This window comes from Lissotriton helveticus, chromosome 2_2 (genome assembly GCF_964261635.1).
Source record: "Lissotriton helveticus chromosome 2_2, aLisHel1.1, whole genome shotgun sequence".
Lineage (NCBI taxonomy): Eukaryota > Metazoa > Chordata > Amphibia > Caudata > Salamandridae > Lissotriton > Lissotriton helveticus.
The window spans coordinates 177,710,552-177,736,770 of record NC_136060.1 but is presented as its reverse complement, the minus strand read 5'-3'; the positions used below and the strand labels follow the sequence as shown (position 1 = coordinate 177,736,770).

Below are 26,219 nucleotides of genomic sequence, written 5' to 3'. Positions count from 1 at the left end.
GTACGGCTCGTACACCGATCGTACAATGGGGGTACGGGTCATACACCGATCGTACTTGGGGTACGGCTCGTACACCGATCGTACAATGGGGGTACGGCTCGTACACCGAACATACAATGGGGGTACGGCTCGTACACCGATCGTACAATGGGGGTACTGCTCGTACACCGATCATACATGGGGTACGGCTCGTACAATGGGGGTACGGCTCGTACACTGATCGTAATATGGGGGTACGGCTCGTACACCGATCGTACAAAGGGGGTACAGCTCGTACACCGATCGTACATGGGGTACGGCTCGTACACCGATCGTACAATAGGGGTACGGCTTGTACACTGATCGTACAATGGGGGTACGGCTCCTACACCGATCGTACAATGGGGGTACAGCTCGTACACCGATTGTACAATGGGGGTGCGGCTCGTACACCCCATGATCGCAGGGGTACTGTGCGTACCCCTGCGATCATGGGGTGTACACACCGTACCCGGGGGGGCCGTTCCGTACCTGTTTCGGCACAAACTCTGCTTTTACGGCTCATTTCAGCTCCCGTAGAAAAAGGGTCGTACGTTGCGTACCCGACACGTATCGTACTTGCTGGGTCATAAAAACCAGCCGCGAACCGTACAGATGTCGCGTACAGCGGGTTACAAGGGAGAATCGTACGGAGATTAGAGTCATACGGTGTCTTGTACGACTCGTACGGAGTACGGCTCCTGGTACGAATCGTACTTCGTCATACGTACGGGACGTTTACAGGTACGATTCATACGGGGAAAAAACGCTACGTACGACGATTCGGAGCGCTTTTTACCGGATCGGAATCGACCCCTCTGTGTCAGCTAAGCTATACTGTTTTTTAAGTGAGACGAAAGGAAGGACTGTTCCCTCCTCCCAGAGGTCCCCAATTTGCGAGATCCCAATGAGGTCCCACTTATCAAACCCTTTGGAACTCCAAAGGCTCCCTAGTTTCTCAGAGCTCCACAACGGAGTGGCCAAGGTGAGTTTATTTTCCCATTGTAGGTGTTTGTTGACCGCGTGCCAAATTTGGACGGAATGAGCCGTGGGTCCTGTCAGCGGGAATTTACGGGGCTTGGCATATAAAACTCTATTGTGGTCTCCTCCTGGGAGCAACCACCTATCCATGGCATATCCGGGATCATCCGGGCGGCAATAAAACCCATGGTTGATAGCCACCAGCTGGGACGCCCAATAGTTCTTCTTTAGGTCGGGAAGGCTTATCCCCCTGTCGTATCAATTGAGAGTTAATTTAGAAAGCCCTATGCGGGGTCTGCCATCCCAAACAAGTTGCCTTTGGAGACCCTCTATTTCCCTGAAATAGGAAGCTGGGACTGGGTCCATCGCGTTCTGAAGCACATATAAGAAACGAGGCAAGGCCATCATTTTAAAGAGAATTTACATATATTCTTATGACTTCAGGATACATGTGAGGTGAGGCAGTGATCACGTCCTCCGTTTTTCAAATCTTTCCCGATCTGGCTGTGAAAAGGAACAATGCTTGGCAATCTTTTTAAGACTGGGGAGTAATAGATGAAAAAAATCATGTTGGACTGTTTAAATATTATGCTGCAAATGAAAGTTACTCCTACTGCAATTTCCTAGTCATTAAAAAAAATAATGTATCATTTGTCGATTCCATCTGGCAGACATAATAATGTTATTCTCAATACTATTTGGAAAACTTTGGGGCAACTTCAGTGATGTAATGTATCAGCAGAAATTGCTCTTTTGGGGGATTTAAAAGCTTGACTTCTAATTTGTATGACACTAGAGAGTTGCCTTTCCTGATGACTAATGACTTATATCCTTCTTGTCTGTTTTCAAACAAACTACCAATTCGGCAGGTTGTCTCTTATCGACTGTGTGGCCTTACTAAATTTGCCACTCTTAAACGACTAGATGCTTGGAAATGTACCCACCAACTATACCAGGTCAAGGGGTACAACCTGTTGTTCTGCCACCAATATTAATTTTTGTTTTCAATCAAAGGGAATACGTTACTGAACTGGCTGATTGCATAGTTTTTTTTAATTGAAAAAAAGGTGTTGCATAAAAAAGATATTGTACAAAGTGTACTGGCGATCCCTCACAAACATGGCAATAGTCTACTGATTATTAACTTAGAGAGCATCTGCAACCTTTTAAAACAAAAACTGATTGCACAGGATCTCAAGTCCATTTCTGCATGGTGGAAATCAAAGCCCTGAGCAGGTTCTAGATGCTATTTCTGAAAGTTGATAGACAGTTCCAGCTTTTTGAAAAGTGGGTTAAATTTCTGTACTGAAACCTCAGCTTTATTCTTTGATGCCATCTTCATTAGCAATCGTCCAGTTAAGGGTAGATGCAGACTCCCAGTGTGTGAAGATGAGCTGCTCCTGGTGGTATCGATTTCAGCGTCTGGAAAAAGGGTACCCTAAATGCCTGGTACGGACAGCCTTTAAAAGAGCTAGATATTATAATCAAAATGTTATCCTCTCAGGCAACCATCAGTAAAAGGAAGGCAAGCTGGTATGTGTCATCAATCACTCGACTTTGAACTTCAAAGTGAAAAAGATCTTGGATAAAAATTGGAATATACTAAAGGCTAATGATGATCAGGATAGCTACAAAAACCTACAGTAGCATACCTTGGGAATGCCAATCTTAAAGACAAGTTGGTACACACGAGGGACAGACACAGAAACAATTTAACCCAGAGGTCCATCACTGGCCTACCGCCGATCAAAGGCAACCATAAGTGTGGCATATGCTTACCATGTGACTCAGCTTTGGTCACAGAACGGTGGGAATACAGAGGCCGTATGGGTACCCTAAAGGATATGACCAAATGCAGGAGTCACAATGTTGTGTACCTTATAATTTGCCCGTGCAATTTGGGCTACATTGCCTAAACAGGCAGGGAATTCAGGATTCGTTACTCAGAAGACAAGTCTGCAATCAGGACTAAAAAACTTACCTCGCCAATGGTGCAACATTGTTATGACCACAAACACACAAAAAATGACCCTAAATGGTTCATTCTAGAAAAGGTGAGACCTAAACTAGGCTGCTCTGTAGTTGAAATACGTAAACAAAGAGAGACCTTTTGGATATTTACTCTCAATACAGTAAAAGAAGGGCTTGATGAGGAAATTGTGTGGACAGTAACTTGATTCCCACCTCCTCGTAAGTGTATAGCCTTCACCAGTAGCTCACAAAGCAATATATATTATTTATATAAGCTGTCTTTTCCCATTTGACAAAGCTAGGATGAGCATAATCCACAGATTTGTTCCATCCCATTTTTTATGAATAGGCAAACATTATGCGCCCATTCTTATGGATAATTCCATATATTCTCTGATTCACTGGCTCATGCCCCCATAGCTGGATTGGGCCCATTTCCTTTCCCGCAGGGCCTCACAATTATTTGTGGTCTCTCACCAAGTCCATACTCTAACATACAGAAGGACCAGTACGTAGATATGCATATTGCATATATAAGCAGGTAGACACTTTGGATTAACATTGTCCTTAGTATATACATATGCCTACTTGCGAGAACACTACAGTTTACTGTTCCTATTTACAGATTTCAATTTTCTGGAAGTAGGATTGGCTATAGGTTGCTATATGTGGCACATTTTGTTGCCTGTAAATGCTCTCATTTCACTTAGGATATGTGGACATTCCATCCCTGCTCAAAATGGTGCTAAGGACTCTATGTATTATCACATTGCCAGGCACACAATGTGGCTTAATTGGTAGACAATAGGGGTTTCAAACCACAGACTCACAGCGACAGTTAAGGGCGGCATAACCAATTCATCTGTTTGACAAGCCATTTCTTGTTAGCATTATGTCAGTGCATCTTGCAGTCGGTATATTGGTTCACACTATTTGGGACACACCGTGGACCAATTAGTAGATGCATTGACGAGAAATTCATGTTTTGAACATGTTTGAGATTCCCTTTGTCTTCATCAGTTTTTAGATAAATAGCTTTCAAAAAAGTTTGCTGCCACCTTCTGAGCAACATAAAAAGGTTACTGATGCCAGTCTCTGCAAAGTGCAGGCAGAATCTCTGGCTTTCCACGTGGAGGTGCCAGTAAGGTAATTTTATAAAGTGGATAGATGGTCAAATCCACAAGCCTTATGAAGACATTTATGCATGGATTCTACATCAAAAAGCAATGATCAGTATGGCCAGGCCATGCTTCCTTGATGCCTAAAGTGTGCCTTTCTTTCTCCCAAATGGTCCATGCTTAGTATTCTCTTTTCACTGTTTGGAGTGGGAGAGAGACAGTCTGAAGAAAAAAGAAGAGATAGATTCATGCTAACTATGGTAATTTTATTCCTTAAGATGTCTTTCTTAACAAACACCTAACAAACATCCACTATCAAAAACTCCCATGATCTCATCAACATCTGTCGCAGAATATGAGCCAGGATAGTACATGTGGCACTCAGGAAAGTGTTCTAGATATCCTTGGAAAGTAAGGGCACATGCACCAATGTCAGTAGTTACAGCATTTTTCCCACCAATAAGTAGCGATTATCCCTACATGCTGGCATTGGGAGGGTGACTGTCTTAATCATTGCAAAGAGCATTTTCCTTGTTTTATTCACAATATTGTTTCCTAATGATGCTGTTTGTAATACATCTTGTATTAATTGCCATTCTTTTTTGTCGTTAAGGACAAATCCCAAAGCCTAGCAGTGCATTCTGTAAGTACCTTAATGAATCTGGATGATGACATCATAGTGACTAATATGTATTCAGGGCTAACAGTTGCCCATATGTCGACACTGACAAATCAGTACACTTGCAACATTTTTGTATGCGGAATAAAATCAGCATCCAAAGAAGCAGAACTGCAAGACTTCTTCACACACATGGAATGCAAAAGTATGTCTTTGTTATACTTTCTATTGTCTATTGATTTTTTGTCATAAAATGTAAATTCAAAGTATGATGAACCATATTTCTTTTTTCCTTAGTGGCTTACAATGTGTGCATTAAGTAACTCATATTATACTCAGTATTGTATGTCACTATATTGAGCACAAAAGTATTGTGCTACCAAAATATTGTATTCTAGATATCAACTAAAAATATTGAGAGGATAAGTATGTGAAGGTAAGGAGAGACTTGATATTCTTAACTCTATATTTATGTATCTTGGAGATATGCATATATATCAACATGGTGCATACATGAGGGGGTATGTATATTAAATCTATACTTTCTAGTTTGCTTCAAAAGATTTTGGGAATTAATATTCTGGATACAGTATTGTAACCTTTAAACAGTGAAAAGGAACACATGCATACATATTTATTTATTATATACCCCCATTTTGGTCAGGAAATGTGTTTTAATGCATATATTGTATGATTAATACAACACAGCTATGCTTTCCTACCAGAGGTTTTGGTGCTTGGAATGAGTACCTTTCAATATTGCTGCACCTTGAATGCAAATGCCCACACCCCTAGCCCTGTCATTATAAAGGCTCCCTCATAGCTGGTCTGCACTTTTTTTGTGAAAATGTTGAAAGTCTCATATTTTAACCCAGTTTAGAGAAAATTGATAGGTAGAGATAAAAAAAAGTGGCAATGATCTCTAAATGTCTCCATTGAGGACCTTGATGATAAGTTCTTAATTCTTTTTCTCAAAGCAGAATCATCTAATATGATGTGTAGGGAAAAGTGACCTTAATAGATTCAGCCACAATTAAGTTGATCAATGCCTACAAATAACATAAAATCTGCCATGCGTAGTTCAGTATATGCAGGAACAACAGGATAACTAATTATTTTGCCTATGCACCCACAGTCTTGCCATCAGTCCATCTGGACACTAAGGTCACAGTTGAAAGGGGGGTAGAAGAGACACTCTGCTGGCTTTACCGTCCAGGAACACTTTAAGGAAAAAAGGGCAAGAATTAGTTACACTTTCCTTATCAGTTGTGGCCTATCTGTCTTCCTGAGGGATGAAGCTACCTATCCAAGTGGTGTGCAGAAGGGAAGCCAAAAAACACTGATGATTCCTAAGAGTCTCTTTCAAAATCTATGCCAGTGTCTTTGGGGATATTCTTGCATTCCTGTTGCTTTTCTGGATTGCCTTGTGCAACTGTCTGTTACTTTCCTGATGCTTGTTGGTATTACCCAGTTACACTTTGTTTTACTTTTGTGATACCACTCGAGATATCCTTTTGCCACAACTCATAGATGTCATGGCAACATGCACACCATTTGCTCTTACACAGTATGGGCTAACCATATGGATTATCATTTGAGTTGGGATTAGAGATACTTGACCAGGATGTATATTCGGTTGTCACTGAGATATTGAAAACAGTCTTGACCCTGTGCCTCATGGGAACAGTCCAGCCCGAACTGCCAAGCCATACCTTCCCTGGACCAAGCTAGCCTGGCTGAAGAGGGCTGGTAGCCCAAAACTGGTCGCAGGATGCTTGTTTCCGGTCCAGGGAAGACATGGCTTGGCAGTTCGGGCTGGACTGTTCCCATGAGGCACAGGATCAAGACTGATTTGCATATAGCTGTGTCTGAACTGGGGTGGCAATGTGAGGTAAAGAATGATGATGGATTCAACCCAGATCTGTGACTGGGGGTGAGTGTTTGTAAAGTTTCAGCACTCCGTCCATCATCCCATATTGCCAGCCCATAATGCTCCCACCGACCTCCTCCAACTCCCCCTCCAAATCGTAGACCCAAATTTATTAGCTCCCCGGTGTGCTATGATTGCCCCCTGCTGCTTGGTTATGTTATTAATTGTTTTGGATTATGCACTTTATTGGTAATTACTGTTATTAAAGCACAACATGTGGACACCCTTGCTTAGGGAGTAAGGTACTACATAGTCCGAATTTCTCTTGCCTCCCCTTACATTTTAGGAGGCGCTTGCCTTCTATGTCCCTCGCAGAACTTTGCATTCTGCCGGGCAGCGATTGACAGTAGTCCCTCTCTTCCGCAGAACTCTTCTGGGGGGTTGCTCCCTTTCTGTCAAAGCAGCAGAAGCCTGGAACTCGCTCCGCATGGAGCTTCGGAATACTCAGGATAATAGGCTGTTCAAAGCAACTAAAAACCCTACTTTTTAATAAGCCCATTTAATCCCAGAACCTCCACTGTCACGTTCACCACCTGCGCCGGGACACTCTTGAGTATCTGTGCGCGTTGTAAATGGATTATAACATAACAAAACATACACGAGAGATGGATTTGACTCCTGTATCTTCTGCGCACTGACATTTAATAGTGCTCTTTAGAGCTGTCTCATACTTTTTTCACCGGCTAAGACTTTTATTGCTGTATGGGCTTGTGTATCCAACCAGGTTGTGTTATTGCCATATGCCTTGATTATTGTTGCTTTGCTGTAATGTTACAAAATGCCAATAAAGAAATATATCTTTTTTTTTTTAAATAGTTTCCTTTAGCAGGCTGTAGATACTGTGAAAAGTACTTAAGCAGTTGTATCCAAAGCTGTGCTGGAGATGTTAACCTCCATATACAAAGTTTTCAAGGGGTCTCCGGGGGGGTGAATAGAGCAGTAGTGAAATGGATTTTTAGAATCCAGGATGCTGTATTGGCATTATAACCCCACATGAACATTACCTTCTCTTTAACATTCAAGAGATGAGGCTACACAATCTTTATGGTGTGGCTGCAACAGTTGGAGCAACCTAGAAAATGCTAGAGCTCTGGCATGGAGGTTGTAGTGCAGCGATTCTGCTCAGGAACAGAACTATTGTGGACAAGCACGAGCGCTACTCAGGGATCTTGCAAATAAGTACCAGACAAAACATTGGGTGCCATGTTGCAGGGACTATGCTCAGGGAAGAACTATGCTTGGGACCTTGGACCATCAGTAGATAGGGACTTTGTCACCGTATAATCTCAGTACTATGAGCCCGAGGCCGACTAGCTATAGTGTCTCACTTGTCCTACTCATATCCAGCGAGACAAGTGGATTGACAACTCTGAACACATCACCCCAGAACCTGTAAGGGACTACGGTGACAAGACACCCCCTTTTGCTCACACAGTGATACTCGTCCACAATAAGATATGACAGAGACACAGATGAAGTTCGAAATGTTTATTTAAACTATTGTGCTCTAGAATGCAGTATGTGTGCCAGTCGATGGGTTTAGTAGCGGACCCCATGCCCCCATGCCATACCTTAGCATACACCGTTGGACTTTCTACATCTCTGATACAGCTGTGATCTTCTCTTAGAAAATAGCGGTCTCTCTCTCTGTGTTAATGTGCATACCTATATGACAAGGTTTACATGTTCACAAACAACAGCTGCATTTCTGTGTTGTGTGCAGGTGCCTGACCAGAACAAAATAACAAGGGACTCTACTAACACAGATAGTAAGGCTACACCTTGATAACTATGTAAGAGTCCGCTGTGGCCTGAACGGGGAGCTCACGGAACCGATCCCAATAGATAGAGGAGTGAGACAGGGGTGTGTACTTGCCCTCACCTTGTTCTCACTTTATATGAAAGTTGTGGTTGGCTACCTACAAAAAACTGAAAACGAACCTCCCAAGTTGAGTGTGAACTTGGTTCCAGCGCCGCTATTCGAAGGCAATACCATTTTGATTTTGCAGACACCCAGGGGCCTGCAAAATGTACTGAGTGCTTTTACCAGATACTGTGACGCAAAATGCTTAGAAATAAATACTGGTAAGACTAAGTACATGGCCACAAATCCCCATAAAGGTTTTAGAAAGGACCTTAGGATGAATAATAGAAAAATAGAATATGTCCCAAACTTCACTTATTTGGGTGTGTTGTTCGACTCAAAGCTGTCATGGAAATTGCAGGTAAACCACTTAGCGCTGCGACTTGCCCAGGGGGCGAGGGCTGTCCTCAAAAAGTACAGCTTATCCTCAAGCAAACCCTTGACACCGGCACTTGAGCTATACAAATGCAAGGCACAGGCAGTAGCACTGTACGGATCAGAACTCTGGGGAATTGGTAATACCTCACAATTAACAAATGGGGAAAATAAGTTTGTGAGGAGATATTGGGGCTACCAACATCAACGCCACTCGTCCCAATGTGTCATGACCTAAATACGAAGCACATAGGACATATTGCAACACTTCGACCACTGCTTTACTGGGTACCCTTATGGATAACACCAGAGCTAGAGGTATACAGAGAGGGTGCAAGAGAACTGAAAGCCATTGATAGCTGTCTCACTTTTCCTTTGCTAGGATTCATTAAGAAATGGCTCACAGAAATAGGCCTTATTTTATAGTGTTGAACCACATAATCTAACACCAAGTTGTAAAAATATATTGAAAATAACATATTGATCATATAATCTGAATGCCCTTCATTGTAACCCAAGACTGAGAATGTTAACAATCCACTTTCTTACTGCTAAACCTAACCCAAGCTTTGAAGAATTCCTTGATTACGTACAGCCACACTTAGCAAGAATTCTGTACCTAAACTTGAGATATAGTACTTGGGAGACAGCACTTGCACTTCATGTCCTCTATGCACTGCCCATCTTATTTTTCTGTACAGCGTATTTTCGGGTAAGGAAGAAATGGATACGCTCGCTGTGCAATACTCTGGGATTCAGGAAGCACCAAGATGCACTAAGGGTGTTAACAGCCAGTACTGCACCATATGTAATATTCGCCCTATCCCGATATTTGTTTGCAGTGGGGATTGTAAGAAACAAAATGGGACTGAAACTGTGACGCTGCAACGAACAATGCACTTTATTTTGAATAGGACTTTGAATTTTTATACGGATTTGTAATTTGAATTGCATTATATAGACTATCAGTCGATTTTAAACATATGTACAATAGGGGGATGCATTAAAGTACTTAGCAACCTGTAAATATTGTTTCTAATTTGTGACTAATAATGATTGTATAGTGGATTTTATATATATATTGCATAATACATTTTATCTTATATTTAACAAGTGTTTAATATGTGTATACATTATGATGAGCATAGAAAACTGGAAACACTTTTTATGTGTAAAACTTTTATGACCCTTGGCCGAAATAAAGTATTCTTCTCTCTCAAACAAGGGAGATTGTTGGTTGACCTTGTCAACTGTTCAGACTAAATACCAGGAAAGAACAGAACGGGAAAACAACTGCAGGTTCTGTGGGAAAATATAATGTAGCACAGAGGCAAAGATGTTTATATGGTAACGTGTGCAAAACTAAAGCTGCCTGTGTCGTGCACATCTAGGCTAACATAAGGAAAACAAAAATGGGCCCTGTACAGAACACATGGGCAAGGTGATGGCTTGTAATTTTTGGGGTTCATAATAAACCTCCCTAAGAAGATCACAAACCAGTGAATTCTAGCTTGGTGATATGGAAGCATACTTTTTGACATTTGAAAAAACCCTGTCTTCTCTGAGTTTTTCCAGTACCAACTGCACATGCCATATACGGTTATAAAGGGTAACCAATAAAAATTAGGATTAATTGATCTATCTAGTTGTATAGCTCATCATTTACAAAGTAGTCCTTAGCAGCAGGAATATCACACTACCCAAATTGCATTGGGTGGTATTCCTAAAAAAGAAAACTAATCAGGTGTGAAATGCTGTCTTCCATCTATCATCTTCCCTTACTTTGTTCAGGTCAAGCACAACTGCAATCAATCAAACAGCTTTTGTAAAGTGCAACATTGTCACCCTGTAGGGGTATCTGGGCACTGTGTCTCAGTCGAAAAGCCAGATCTTGAGTCTCATTCTGAAGTCTGCCAGCAAGGGGGCTGTGCGGAGATGGAGTGGGAGTTCTTGGCAGCGATTTAGGAGAAAGAGCAGCTTCAACAGATGCGGGTGATGTGTGCGAGGGCGAGTGAAGAGGAGCGCAGGTGTCTAGTGGGTTGGTGGAAGTTCAGTTGATGGTTGAGGTAGGCAATCCTAGGTCGTCTAGGAGTTTATAGGTGTGTGTGAGGAGCTTGAAATGCCATCTTTTCTGGATGGGGGGTGGCCAGTGGAGGTCTCTCAGGTGGGGGTGATGTGGGTTTACTTGAGGAGGTCTGGCTGCAGAGTTCTGTATTTTCTCGAGTCTTCAGAGGAGCTGTGTGAAGATGCTGGATAGCATAGAGGTCGTTGCTATAGTTGAGGCGGCTGGTGACGAGGACCTGAGTGGTAATCTTTCTGGTGTTGGTTGGGATCCAGCATAAGATTCTGCAGAGCATGCTAAGTGTGTGGAAGCAGGAGGAGGCGACTGCATTGTTTTTTCATGGTCAGTTGGCAGTCGAGGATAATGCAGAGGTTGCGTGCGTGGTCGGTCAGTGCGGGTCTGTGTTCTGCATGCCACCAGCTGTAGTCCCATTGGGAGATGTGCTTCAGTTTGGTCGGAGTTGAGTTGGAGGCAGTTGTCTCTGATCTATTTGTCTACATTGGTCATGCCATTGCAGGAGTTGGTTTTGGCGATGGAAGGGTCCTCGGTGAGCAAGAGGATAAGTTGAGAGTCATCTGCGCAGGAGATCATGTTTAGTCCGTGGGATCTGACGATGTCTGCGAGGGGGGTCATGTAGATGTTGAACAGGTAGAGCTAAGGGAGGATCCTTGTGGTACACAGTATATGATGTCTTCTAAATACTGATGGGGTGCATAATTTCAATTGGCTGGCTGTGTATTACCTCTACCTGGTGACCTGTTAAAAATAAGGGAGAACATCAACTCCAGAACCGACGTGGGATGCTTTTCTTCATCGCCAGAACTTTTACTTAACACATTGGTGTTTTTATTGTTTTGAGTGCGCAGGACGGTGGCCCAATTTCAAAAGAAGTCCAGAGAGGCAAAAGTATATGAAAGTAACCCTTCTTTAAAGTTCTTTTTGATAGAAAAGATCACTTTTGTCAAACAGATCAGCCAACGCGTTTCTCTCCCTCACTGGGAGCTTCCTCAGGGCAATTTCAAAGTAGTAGTTCAATCAAAATTCGAAAATTATTAGGAAATGTAGTGGACAGGTATTGGCACCGATAAAAGTAGAGACCAAGTAGAAATCCAATGGTCCTGCAGAGTACCTATTTACCATGTGCCATCAAGTCATATTCATAGGGCCTGTATTCGCCGAGACACGGATCCAGTATTCAATAATTCAAAACCTAATATACGATCCAAACAATATAACTACTTGTAGAAGGCACTGCTAGTGAAAATCCCGCTCTCAATCCAAGGAAGGTCAAAGTTTTCATGGGCGTATTGTCTCGCCCTGTCCCATAGTCTGGATAGCAAAATCGTAGAGCGCGGCGTGGCGTAGCGTGTAGGACCCGTGCACAATACACCCATGGAAACTTGGTGATCCTCTGCTGTTCTTCAGGCCAGGACCTATGACAAGACTGCTCCAGTGGGAAGGTTTCCACTGCATCTTGATCTCTGTGCTTTTCCCAATTCTGCAACTCCATAGCCATGTATCCTCCGAGTCACCAATGACTCAGCCTGCATCCCATCCAGAAGGAATCTCCGTTGAAGTGAAGGAGTCACTTCTCTGCATCGCCAGGTACCTCTATGGCAATGACCGGTTTGCTGATCCTGCTTGCCCGGCTCTGCAACACAGGTGGGGGTTTGTCAGTCGGCCAACTGCAATCAATCTTCAGCCAATGTAAACCGCCTCCCTGTGCACCGCGTCTGTTTGTTGTTACCACAGCTTCTTGGGTCTCTTCACAAAAAATCTTTAAGCTCCAAGAAGCCCCAGCCTCCTGCACTTTACAATCCTAAGAATGATGTCCTGCCTGCATCCTGTGCATCGTGGGCTTTCATCTCCTATGTGCTGTTGAGGCTTCCCTGCTACTCTTTGTGCCTGCTGCTAGAGGGTCCTCGAGGAGGCTCCATCGATTCCTTCTGGCTCTCCTGCTTGCTGAGGGTTGGCCCTCACTTACCCTTACCCTTGCTGGGTTAGTCCCACAGATCTTGATGGTCTGCATTGCAGCATCTTCTCCCACAAACCATTGTTTGCATTTCCCAAGGCTTGCTGGTTCTCCTGCCAGTCACTAACCTTCCTGCACTCTTCGACCAGCGTGAGACAGCTTGAGGACATTTCCTGTGCTCCAGCATTGTCACCTGAGCTCCACATCCTTACCGTACTATAGCAAGAAACACCAACCAGGGCTGGTATTGTGCTCCTCTACCTCCTGGTTACCTCTGGGTGGTTTGGACTCTGTCCTCTCTGCTTTGAGGTTCTTCTTGTCCTGATTCCATGTCCTGGGTCAACCGGCCTGGCCCGAGGCGCTGTAGCTGCTAATCTTTCTCAAAACCTCAATTGGCGTTTACGATTCCACTTCACTCCTACGCACCAGGGCTCCCTGATGTAGGCATCCACTGGTGGGGTGGCTCTCCAACCTTCCTTGATCCAAGTGGTTCACTTGGGGTTCTTTGGGAAGGGTCATAGAACTGTAAAATTCCAACTTACCCTGTGTTATACTATGGACATTTGACCTGGTGTAGCCACTCTGCTCCTGGTAGCCTTGGCCCTGACTACTCACCTTGGGTGATTCTGTGTTTCCCCTGGGGTACTCCATCCTTGGCTATTAGTCCCGTTTTGGTACTTACCTCACATTCCACTATTTTAGTATATGGTTGGGCCCCATATGTTTTTCTATGCTACTTACCACTTTCTAAAGTATTTCTTGTGTTTAGTTGATATCTCTGGGTAGGAGATAAGCCATGTTAGTGTCTAGTGTGTGCTAATAAATATTTTTATACTCAGTTGGTATGGTTCTTTCTTGTGTGTGAAAGGCTTACTGTTCTCTCGCAGCGGATTTCCATGTATAGTCATAAGCGCTGAATAGTCCCGCCCACGTGCGGGAGCCCTGAAGCAGTTGTTTTATAAATATATATATATCATCTTAAGTGTAGATTTTCACCTTATTTCAGGAAAGCCTGCAAAGACACTCAAGAAAAAGAGACAGATTATACAGCCTATTTACCAAGGCTACAGCTGGCCAGGTCATGTTGTGGAGGAAAATGTGGGCCAGAATAAGTAGATTTCAGCTAGTTTTAGTGTCCATCAGTATAAGTATCTCTCACAAACGCTTTTTTATGAAAGAGATGAAAGGAGCAGGACAGAGTAGCCTCTTAGGCTGCCATTAAGGAACGGGGCACCACCAGTATCCCATCATTCATAGCAGGTGGCAGTTACTTCAGTTCTTTTATCCGGCTCCTGCTGACAGAATCCTGGAGCATTGAGCTCGACCAAAAGTGTTTTTTTCCTTCAAAACTGGTTACTGAATTTGATTCATTACTGTTTTATTTGATGTCTTTTGTCTCTCCCTACCTATTTCTGTCTTTTTCTGACATAAATTAAAAGCATTTTGTCAAGAAAATGCCATCCTTTTTTTGACAAGTGCATAACTTGTGGGAGAAAGGAGGCCAAGACATACCCACATGAGGTCTGCATACTCTGTCTTCCAGAGGATTATGTTCCTGAGTCTTGTCAACACTGCAGGAACTTTTCCTGGCGTGCGTTGAGAGACCGGGAGAAGATTCACTTTCATGGGACTGAGGAGAGCAGAAGGCTACAATCTCAATCTGAAGGTGGGACCTCAGGGCGTGAAGGAGGTAGAACCTCGACCAGGTCTCTGTTAACAGCCTCTACGGAGCATTCCAAGAAGAAAGAGGCTCAAAAACGACATTGGTCCCGCTCGACATCTGGAACATCGATGTCAAGAAGTATGGCAACAACCTGTTTGCAGTTGATTCAAGGTGAAGCAAAAGCCAAGAATGACGTAGAAGACTCCATCCAGGTCGCTGTCGAAGGCATCGTCGGCCGAGATCGAGCTCGAGGCTTAGTGCCCAGAGATCAATGTTGAGGCGTACACAGAGATCGACGTCGAGGTATACAAGATCGATGTCGAGACAGGCTCGAAGTTCAATGTTGAGGCGCTAACTGATGTCGAGACAGCATCGACATTCACCATCTACAAGCAAGTCGACATCGAGGTATTTGTCGACGTCGACATCTCTATCAATGTCGCTCAGGCTTGTAGAGACCAGGAAGAAGAGAAGGCGTATCTACTCCTCTCCTTATTCGGAGTGTTCCAGAACATACCCCCCATCTTCAGAGCATCAACCAGTGCCTCCTTAATATCCTCCACCTCCTCTGTCACCTCCTCCACCACCTCCACCACCTCCTCCTCCACCACCACCTCAGCCTCCTCCATCCCAATCAGCTCCGCTAACACCTCGGAGATCAAGGTCAAGCTCGCGCCATCAGTCTAAGCACCATCACCACAGTTCTCGACATGCTTTAACGTCCTCTCAAAGGTCTCATCACCGTCACCATCACCATTCACGATCAAGGTCTTCTACATCTACTGGTCGTTTCTCTCCCACACTGACTGAATCTCTGCCTCCACGGATTTTTCCGGTGGATGATGTCTCCACTTTTCAAGAGGTTCTATGAGTCGAGAAACGGAGGTCGAGGTTCTAGTGAGGGGAGCCACAAAATTAAATATTCTTTTGTCGGCTCCAACTCTGAAGACATCTGTCATCTTTGAGACCCTACAACAGAGGTGTATAGCCAGACCTATGCTACCGCTGGTGCCAGGTCTCCTTGAAGCTCTTTCTCACTCCAGCCTCCGTCAAGACAGCGCCTTCTAGACTTCACAAGAAGTACTGTCCTCCAGAGCAGGACCCAGCTTTCCTCTGCTCTGATCCAGCTCCTGATTCCGTAATTGTAGTAGCGGCAAGGAAACAACATGCCACTGCTCCTTCATCAACTGTCCCTCCGGACAAAGAAATCTGTAAGTTAGACTCTGTGGGTCGGAAGATGTGTGGAAGGGCAGTAACATCCATGAAAGCAGCTAGCGTTACTGCCTTACTAGGCAGATAAGACAGAGCACTGTGGGAGTCCTTCAATCAGTTTCTTGACCATCTATCCAGAGCAAAAAGGAAAGATGTCATGGAAATCCTTAATGAAGGTCTGATGGTTTCAAATCAGGTGATTAGTGTGGCAGTAGATTTTTTGTTATTGGCCGCTCACGAATACTGCCATGGGATAGCCCTTAGGTGAAAATCTTGGCTGCGTCTAACCTCTCTAAAACCAGAGGCGCAGCAAAGGATTCTAAATCTGCCTTTTTCTGATACTACTCTTTTCTGAGCCCACACCGATAAGGAAATGTCAGTCAGGCAGTCAACCTAGAAAGACCTATGGAACAAAGAAAATCTTTTTGGCCTCACCAACACCGTTTCTCGACTCATAGAGGCCAATCTTCCTCCTGGTATCAAAGCCGTCAACAGGGAGGTGCACAACAACAACAGCCTTACCAATCGTTTCACCGAATACAACCTGGAGGGAGATCCTCCTAACAGCACCCTCAGGGTCAAAGCAGCCTTCTGGGTCGAAGTCCTGGATCTTTACTTCCCCTGTTCTGTTCAACACTCCGGCGGGGGGAAGTATAAGTCACAACCTGGTAGAGTGGCAAAATATAACAAAAGACTCCTGGGTGCTGAATATTGTTCCCAATGGATATTGCCTACGGTTCATCAATCCTCCGCCTTCCGAAGCCAACCAACTACCATCTTCCTCTATTACGAGTGGAGGTCAACATCCTTTTACATAAGTTGGCTCTGGAGCTTGTTACTCCTTAACAACAAGGAACAGGCATTTATTCCAGATACTTTCTTGTCAAAAAGAAAGACAGAAACAAATTCAGACCAATTCTAGATATCAAGACAGCCAACAAGTGGATTCAGCAAGAAAAGTTCAGGATGCTGGCACTACACCAAATTTATGCTCAATTATGTCAAGGGGATTGGCTCTGCTTAATCGACCTACAAGACGCGTACTTTCACATTCCAATTGCAAGAAAACATTGCAATTTCTTGAGGTTTGTGGTGGGACAGGACGATTACCAGTACAGAGTCCTCCCATTTGGTCTGAAATCAGCACCCAGAACATTCTCCAAATGCATGGCAGTGGTCGCTGCCCATCTACGGAGACACAGAGTATTCGTCTATCCCTATCTAGATGATTGGCTCATCAAAGCGTCCTCTGCCCAAGAAGCACAGCTTCATTACAACGGGACTCAAGATCTCTTACAGAGGTTTGAACTTCAAATCAATCACAACAAGTCCATCTCTACCCCAGTTCAGACCTTACACTATCTAGGAGCCTCCATCGTCACGTTAAAGGCAAAAGTGTTTCTTTCGGAGGAGAGAAGCTTATCGATCCTTCGAAAATGTCAGGGTGTAATGAAAGCTTCCCATCCAACAGTAAGGACAGTTTCCTCTCTACTCGGCTCGATGGCTTAATGCATTTGTTTCACACCAAATGCCCGTCTACACATGAGACCTTTACAGGAATTTCTCGAAGATCAGTGGAACCAACAGACAGGAAACTGGGAGGACAGGATTCAGTTATCCCTACATGCGAGTTTGTTCCACTGGTGCTCCCCATCCAATCTCCTCCAGGGCACTCTGTTCCATCAGGAGATTCCACCTCAAACTGTAGTCATGGACGCATCATTGCTGGGTTGGGGAGCCCATATGGACCATCTCCAGATCTAGGGGAAACCTGGAGGTTTGAAAGCTTTCTGCCTGTTGTTCAACTCCTCCTCTCTGCTTGTTCAGATGGACAACACCACACTAATGTACTACCTCAACGTGTTGGGGGGGGCAAGGTCCAGGCTCTTGTCTCATGAGTTCCAGACAATCTCGAACTGGCTTCTTGCCAAGAACCTGACAATCACAGCAGTACACCTACCAGGTGTCTAAAATGCTCAGGTGGACTCGCTCAGCAGACTCCTGCAAGAAAACCGCGATTAGGTCTTGAACGACGATGTGGTTCAAGACATATTTCAGCGATGGGGTACTCACAGCGTCAATTTATTCGCCACCGCAGAAAACAGGAAATGCCAAAGCTTCGCATCGCGGTTCTACAAGACAGGGACTCTGGGGAATGCCCTATGGATCAATTGGTCTGGCAAATATCTCTACGTTTTCCACCGATCCGCCTGATTCCAGAAGTCCTCATCAACTTGGCTCAGTAATCAGAAAAAATTATCCTCATAGCTCCAGAGAGGCCATGCCAATGGGGGTTCAGGGACCTTCTTCACCAGTCCATCCCTCCACATCTGAGGCTGCCTTGCAGACCCGATCTGTTGATGAAATTCGGAGGCCAGATACTGCACCCCAATCTCTCCTTCTTGAATTTGACAGCATTGCTCCTGAACTGATACAATATGGACACCTAAATCTACCTCAGAACTTTATAGAAGCTAAGCGGCCTTCATCACATTCCGCATCTACTTTCAAGTGGAAGAGATTCTGCTTGTGGTACTCATCCTAGAACAAAGACCCTACCACTTGACAGGAAGATATTATTCTTCCATACTTACTCCATTTAGCAAAATCGGGCTTACAAATGTCCTCAATAAAAATTCACCTGGCAGTCCTTGACTGCCTATAGAAAATGTCCCTCACAAACATCCTTTTTTAGAATCCCTGTAATTAAGGATTTTGTAGAAGGTTAAAAAAGGTATTTCCTTCCATCAGATGCCCTTCTCTTCCATGGGAGCTTAATATAGTACTTTCACGCCTTATGCAGGAATCTTTCAAACCCATACACAAGGCATCTTTCCAACATTTGCTAACACTTCAGCCTGCAGGGTTAGCGAAATCCAGGCTCTTTGTTCTCATGAACCCTACACTGTCTTCCATTCGAACAAGGTAGTTATGAGAACTCACCCTGAGTTCCTCTCCAAAGTGATATCTGACTTTCATGTCAATCAAATAATATCTCTTCCAACATCCTTCCAGAACCCCTCTACACCAGCAGAAAGATGCCTTCATTCCCTGCACGTAAAGAGAGTTTTTAAGTTTGATCTAAGTAAAACTAAGATCATTCACCAGTCACAACAATTGTTTGTCAACTATGGTCCAGTATGTACAGGACTTGCTACTTCTAAACAACCCATTTCAAGATGGATAGTCTCTTGCATTCTATTATGCTATCAGAAAGCTAACAGAAGCCTATCAGCCAAACCTAAGGCTCATTCTACTAGAGGGAAAGCAGCCACTGTGGTCTTATTGCGCGATATTCCCATTCCAGAGATCTGTAGGGCAGCTACCTAGAAATCAGTACACACATTCACATAGCATTACTGCCTAGATTCTAATGCTAGAGCAGATGCTCAAGTAGGGCAGGCTTTACTCAGAAATCTCTTTTCGTAGGTTCTTTACATTATCCTCTGTCTAGTTTGCCATGTTATTTGGTGATGGGTTCGCTATTCTATTCAACGCTCATGATTATATATGGAAATCCCCGGCAAGAGAAGGAATGGTTTCTTAACTGAAAATTCTTTTCTCTCTCATGGGGTATTTCCATGATAGTCATAACCGACCCTCCCTCCTCCCCGGCGGATTGTACAGAGGAATTCCTTTATTACAAAATACAAATCTATTATCAGAAGCCTCCAAAAAGAAATGAAGTAATTGCCACCCGCTATGCATGATGGGATACTGCTGATGCCTGGTTCCTTAAAGGCACAATGTTCTTTTTTAGACATATAATGGCTGCCTATGAGGCTACTCTGTCCTGCTCCTTTAATCTCTATCATGAAAAAGGGTTTATGAGAGATATTTATACTGATGGACACTAAAAGTATCTGAAATTTACTTATCTGACCCCTTTTTTCTCTTCAAGATGAAGAACCTGTCCAGTTGTAGCCTGGGTAAATGGGCTGCATAATCTGTCTCTTTTTTTAAGTGTCTTTGCAGGCCTTCCTGAAGAAAGGCGAAAATCTACACTTAAGAAGATATATATGTATATATATATATATAACAACTGCTCCGGAGTCCCCGCACGTGGTCAGGACTATTCATCGCTTCCGACTATCATGGAAATACCCCTGCCAGAGAAAAGAAGTTATATGTAAGAAACCATTCCATTGCCTATAATGGTACATGCACTTGCTTTACACCCCTCCTGAATAAGCCTTTGTATATACAGAGCCAGCGTCCTATATTGGTGGATCAGTGGTGGGGTCTAAGACTTTGCATTTGTTGGACTTAGTCAACACCTGGTCACACGACAAGAATCCAAAAATTGACTTTAGTATAACTCCTTTTTGAATTGACTATTTTTCAAACTTCTAAAAGTCTTGTTAGGGCCTTGAATTAAGTCCCTGTAGTATTTTTTTAGAAATGTAAGTCATTGAAGTTAGGAGCAAGTGCTTAGACCTTGATTATAGCTCTTCATAAAAGAAACCCACTTTAGTAAAATAATGAGCATCCCAGAGAAGATGGCTGAGGAGCTCGACCTCACCCCTTACTCCAGCCTAGAGGTTAGAAAGTTAATGCTTCTCTGTAAAGCTCAAATAAAATAAGAACTAGATCTAACTCTACCAGATCACAACTCCTGGAGTTTGTGGCAGGGCATGTAAGGGACCACCCCACTACTGAAGGAGAATATCTCCAGGCAGATAGGGAGAGTAGTGAGGATGATGAGGTACTAAACCAACCACGTCAACTCCTTAAAGAGGATGGAAACTTTGTGCCCTACCCTCCAAACCCAAGGAGTACACGATCAAAATCCTACAGAGTAATGGCTAACTCTATACCAGACAGTGAGGACAACTTCACTGAGGACGATCACCTTTTAGCAGAGATAGCCCAAAGGCTAGAGCTAGAGACTAGGCTTCTTGCTCTGGAAAAAGAAAGAGCAGCGATGGGCCTAGGACCATTCAATGGTGGCAGCAATCTAAATAACCAAGAGAATGAAGGATCTTATGATCCTAAAATCTCCAAAGGGATAGTCCCTAAATTTGAAAATGATGGTGATATCACCAAATAGTTGATAGCCTTTGAGGGGGCTTAGATAGCCAGGAAAGGGGGGAAGGCTCACTGGGGTGGTGGGGGGAGCGGGGGGGAGGGGGGTCACTCCTTTGGGAACTGTTCACTGTTGCAGGGTTAGACTCCTGACTTTTCTGGGGCAGAAGCTACGTCTGATGAACCCTTGAAGAGTACCCTGATTGAGGGATTTGGACTCATTACTGAGGAGTGCAGAATTAAGTTTAGGGGGGTTCAGAAATCTCAGAGTCAGTCCTGGGTGGAATTTGTAGTCTGCTCAGTAAAAACACTAGGGGGCTGGTTGACAGGAAGTAAAGTGCAGGACTATGACAGACTTAATGATTTGTTTATGAAGGAACACATTTTAAGTAACTGCACCAATGAAAAGTTGCATCAGTATCTGGTAGACCTCCCCAAGAATTGGGAAAGGAGGTGGCCACTGGGTCAAGACAAGGGTGACAAAGACAACCACTGACGGTGATCAAAAGAAAGGGGCTACAACGCATCCCCAGTGGAAAGAGGGCGAGAAGCCTAAAGATAAAGAGTCTTCTAAAGACCCCGAAAATCCTGTTCATGGGTGGTGGGCCCAAGAACTCTTCCCAGCCCACTGTTGGGTAGAAGGGGGAAAACTTGGTGTTTCCACTGTAACAAGAAGGGACACCGCACTGGAGATCCTGTCTGTCCCAACAAGCAAGCCCTTATCCTCCAGCTAACCCTTGAATGGCAAATCTCCAGATGGGATCAGTGGTGTGCCCTGAATAAATCAGTGCACACAGATGCTACACTATGCTCCAGAGGTGTAGAAGATTTGGCAACCCTAGTTGCATGGCCCACAAACTTAAATAAGTACCTGCAGTACTCCAATGGGTCAAGTGTAGAAACCTTGATGAATACAGGAGCCAGTGTCACTATGGTGAGAGAATCACTGGTTTTCCCAGGACAATTCCTAACTGGGAAATCTTTCCAAGTAACCAATGCTGATAATGACACTGTAGTCCATCCCCTGGCTATGGTAACATTAGATTGGGGAGGGGTTACTGGTCTGAAACAGGTAGTGGTCTCTCCAAAGCTACCAGTTTCTTTTTCAGCTTGGAAATTATCTGGATACCTCAGCATGGACTGAGGTATAAAGAAGGACCCATGCAGCAATGTTTGCTAATCTTCCCGAGATAGTGTGTGTGAAAACAAGAGCACAATGCCTAGCACAGAGTGGAAAATGAGAATTTAAGCCTGAAATGATGGCCCAACCTCCCAAGAGAAAAGGTAGGAAGACTGGTGAAACAGAATCCACACAGCAAAAGGATAAGGACCCCTATCCTCAGGGATAGGACTTGTCAGGCCCAGAGGGAACTGAGCTCATGGAGCTTGAACCATATGAAGTAAAGGTCTTGGGTCCAGGGGGACCATTTAGAGAACAGATGTGCCTTGGGCAGCAGGCCTGCCCCTATCTTGAACATCTGAGGCAGCAAGCTGCTGCACAGGAGCAGGGAGATGTCAGTGGCTCCCACAGGGTCTTTTGGAAGGAAGGACTCCTGTACACTGAGGCCAGAGACCCAAAACCAGGTGTCACTAGGAGAGTGGTAGTGCCTCAGTTGTATAGGGAGTTTCTGCTCACATTGGCCCATGTCATCCCCCTAGCTGGACATCTGGGCCAGCAAAAACCTGGGAAAGGCCGGTCAACCACTTTTATTGGCCACTTATGTCCCAAAAACGTAAAGGACTTTGTAAGCTACGATGTCACCTGTCAATCCAGTGGCTTAACAGGTGGTTACCCAAAGGCCCCCTTAATTCTGCTACCAGTGGTTGGGGTTCCCTTTGAAAGGGTAGGTGTGGACATAGTGGGTCCACTTGAACCTCCCGCCCACTGCCTCAGGAAACAAATACATACTAGTAGTAGTGGGTCAAGCTACCAGGTATCCTGAAGCCATTCCCTTGAGTCTACCACAGCTCCTGCAGTAGCCAAGGCCCTCATTGGTGTTTTCTCCAAGGCGGGGTTTCCTAAGGAGGTAGTATCAGACTGAGGTTCCAACTTCGTGTCTGCGTAATTGACACACATGTGGGATAAGTGTGGAGCAGTCTATAAGTTCACAACACTTTATCACCCCAAACCAATGGCCTTGTGTCACGGTTCCTGCCCTACCCGGAAGGGGAACATGCTGTCGAAAGATTGGTGGACAGAACTCGCTGCCAATTGTCTCCCTTTTTCTTCTCAGCAGGATGACTGGTCAGCCAACACCAGCCCCGAACTGGGAGCAGACACCTATACAATACATTCCGGTCCCTTTAATCGGAATACATCTACTGCAGACGCCGCTTCCTCGGCATACGTCATCTACTCAGGACGAATAGGGAGGAAGAGCGCCGGAAGGGGGAGGAAGAGACCCACAGGAGAGACGGAAGCGCTCGTGAGGAGGATGCCGCGGGAAGGACACCGGAAAACCCAGCCGAGGAAGAAACGCACCTGAAAGATGCCCGAGAGGGAATCGAGAAACCTGGAAAGCCAGGAGGCCACCGGCTCAGCGCTACGCCCCGCCACGCTCCCAGAGTAGAGTGGCTCAGTCAGGTACGGGAAAGAGTTGCGGGGTGGGTTGGGAAGAAGGATAAGTCTGACGCATAGGACGGTTTTCACCCTCTCTCTATTATGACCCACGGCTTCCCCATTCCTGAACACCAGCACTATAGTTCTTTCGTATGGCAGCACACGATACGGGTGATCCCTTACTCCCTTCCCTTTCGTCATCAAATAAGGAAAGGCAGTGACAGCCTTCTCCTTTCTTTTCCTTTTGTTTTTTTTTATATGTTCCTACACGACGGAGGCCCTTAGCCGAGTGAAGAGAACTGTGAGTGTCAGCTTAGGCGTGGACAAAGACGTATCATCCATACACAAACTCAAAGACTTTGGCTGCTAAAAGGAGAAAGCTCTATCGAACAATAAAACCTTGTTTAACCCCGCTTAGTCCCGATTGTGATAAGTCTACACTGTTGCAACTTGGTGGAGAATGCAGGCAGCCGGCCATTAAAAATACAATAATGAATGTCCTAATACAGCAGTTGGTGAAAAACCAGGAGAGACTAGAATGGGCCATGGAGCTGCATTTGACCTCGGCCCAGGCAAACCGAGATACTCTTAAAAATACAATGACCGCACAAATGGAAGGCTTACAGAAACTTTTGACTGAACAAACCCTTACCATGCTTATACCCCAGAATCCCTCAGGCATTGCAGAAATATGTAAATGGCGAAGATCCTGATGCCTTTCTTTTAAACTTTGAAAGGGCGGCCAGGGCCTGCGGTTGGCCGCTGGAAAAATGGCCGTTCTTCTTAGCTACTCTATTGAAGGGCGAAACTCAAGCCGCATACCAGAAATTAAGGAAATCATCCTAGATCATCTAGGAATGGATGCGGAGACCTTCAGGGTACGATTCAGGAAAAAAGAGGAGCTCTCTGGGAAAATGCCAAAACATTGTTCTTTCGGTTGAAAGCCGCGGCTGACAAATAGTTGAGGCCCAGCGAGAGCACTAAGGAAGAGATAATGAATCGCATTTATCTCGAGCTATATCTAGAGGCTCTTCTGTTCAACACCCAGAGGTGGCTCCGCCAGCATACACAGCTCACCATAGAGCAGGCTGTCGAGATGGCCACCACCTTCTCACGGGCCCAACCTCGGTCACTTCCTTGGGAGCCAGAAAAAACAAACAGACCTATTCAAGGAAAGGCGGAGAAAATGAATAACAGACCCCCGCTTGAACCTCTACGAGGCAGACCCCTGAAGGTTGACGTCCCCCCATATAAAGGACCGCAATGCTTTGACTGTGGTGTTTGGGGCCCACATAGCCCGCATTTGTCCCCGGAAAAAGCAAACAGAAGAACATATGGAAGTAGGGTATATCCCCTAAGTGCCGAACTTGGGAGCGCTTTCTATGTTAGTGTTGAGGTGAATGAAAAAACAGTAAAGGCCCTCCTGGATTCTGTGTAGACAGTCGGTAATTCAAGTGGATCTAATAAAACCCACACAGATCATACCAGATGCACTGGTTCATGTTAGATGTGTACATTGAGATGTGAAACCGTATCCCATAGCCAAGGTAACGATTACCCGGTCTACAGGCTCTCGCCATGCAGTTAGGGTGGCTGTTTTAGCTGATCTACCAGAAGAGCTGATAATTGGGACAGATAACCCCGAGTTCCTTGGGATGTTCCTAAAGACCGTTCAGGGGCAGAAGGAGGGGGATAGAGCACTCCCAGCTCTCCTCACTCCTGAACCCTGGCTTTTAGATAGTTTTAAGTTCGCTCAGATGAACGATCTCACTCTCCTGACTGCCTGGCAGAATGCACATAACACCAAGGACAACCCTACCCCTACATATCCCCACTTTCACATTACTCAAGGGTTATTGTACCGGAAAGGGACCATGGATGACCCTGCCTATTACTTGTCCCATTGGCCTTTAGAGAGCAGATGTTATTTTCTCCCGTTCCCATCTCACTGCAGGACATATTGGAGCTGAGAAGACCTCACAAAACGTATTGAGACACTTCTACTGGCCCATGGTCTACGGAGACATAAGGAAATATTGCCAGGAATGTGACACATGTCAGAGGAAAACACCTATCGTCCTCCCCCAGTTCTGCTACGACCACTCCCAGTGATAGGTACCCCATTCGAGCGGGTGGGTATGGATCTTATTAGGCCCCTTCCCAAAACTCGGAAGGGACACTAGTATGCTCTAGTGATAGTAGACTATTCCACCCGTTATCCTGAAGCTTTTCTCCTAAAATCCCCAACTACTCACAACATCACTGAGAAACTCATAGAGCTATTCTCTAGGGTGGGGTTTCCTATGGAAATTATAACTGATCAAGGTACCCCTTTCATCTCTCGGCTTATGAAGGAGGTTTGTCAGACCTTGAATCTTTGTCACATTAAAACTTCAGTGTACCACCCCCAAACTGATGGACTGGTAGAGCGCTATAACAGGACACTAAAATCGGTTCTCAAGAAAATGCTCCATAGTGAAGGCAAGGAGTGTTATCAGCTGCTCCCATTAGCCCTATATGTAGTCAGAAATCAAGTACAGAGCAGCCTAGGGTGATTCTCTTTTGAGATGCTATACAGGAGACAACCAAGGTCCTTGCTTGAAGTGACCAAAGAGGCCTGGGAAAAGGAAGGAGAGGAGGAGACAAGGTTTTTTTTTTAATATACCCAGAAGTTGAGATCCAAAATAGGGAAATTACGGGATCTGGCCTATTCCCACTTGGAAGGAAACATAGAAAAACAAAAACATTTTTGCGATAAGGGGAAAAGGTGGAGGCGTTTAGCTGTTAACAACTGGGTCTTAGTCTTGTTACCATCCTCCGCCAGTAAGTTTAAATCATAATGGCAAGGC

At 44.7% G+C, this 26,219-nt stretch overlaps 1 protein-coding gene across 2 annotated transcripts in view; it reads left to right on the top strand.

Moving 5' to 3' along the window:
- The window catches only part of NSUN7 (NOP2/Sun RNA methyltransferase family member 7), a 972,952-nt gene that overhangs the window by 587,756 nt on the left and 358,977 nt on the right, over positions 1–26,219 (top strand). For both annotated transcript variants that reach the window (XM_078678273.1, XM_078678274.1), the window contains one exon: positions 4,702–4,912. In XM_078678273.1, the coding sequence (XP_078534399.1) occupies positions 4,702–4,912 (211 nt within the window). The remainder of the gene's footprint in view (positions 1–4,701; positions 4,913–26,219) is intronic.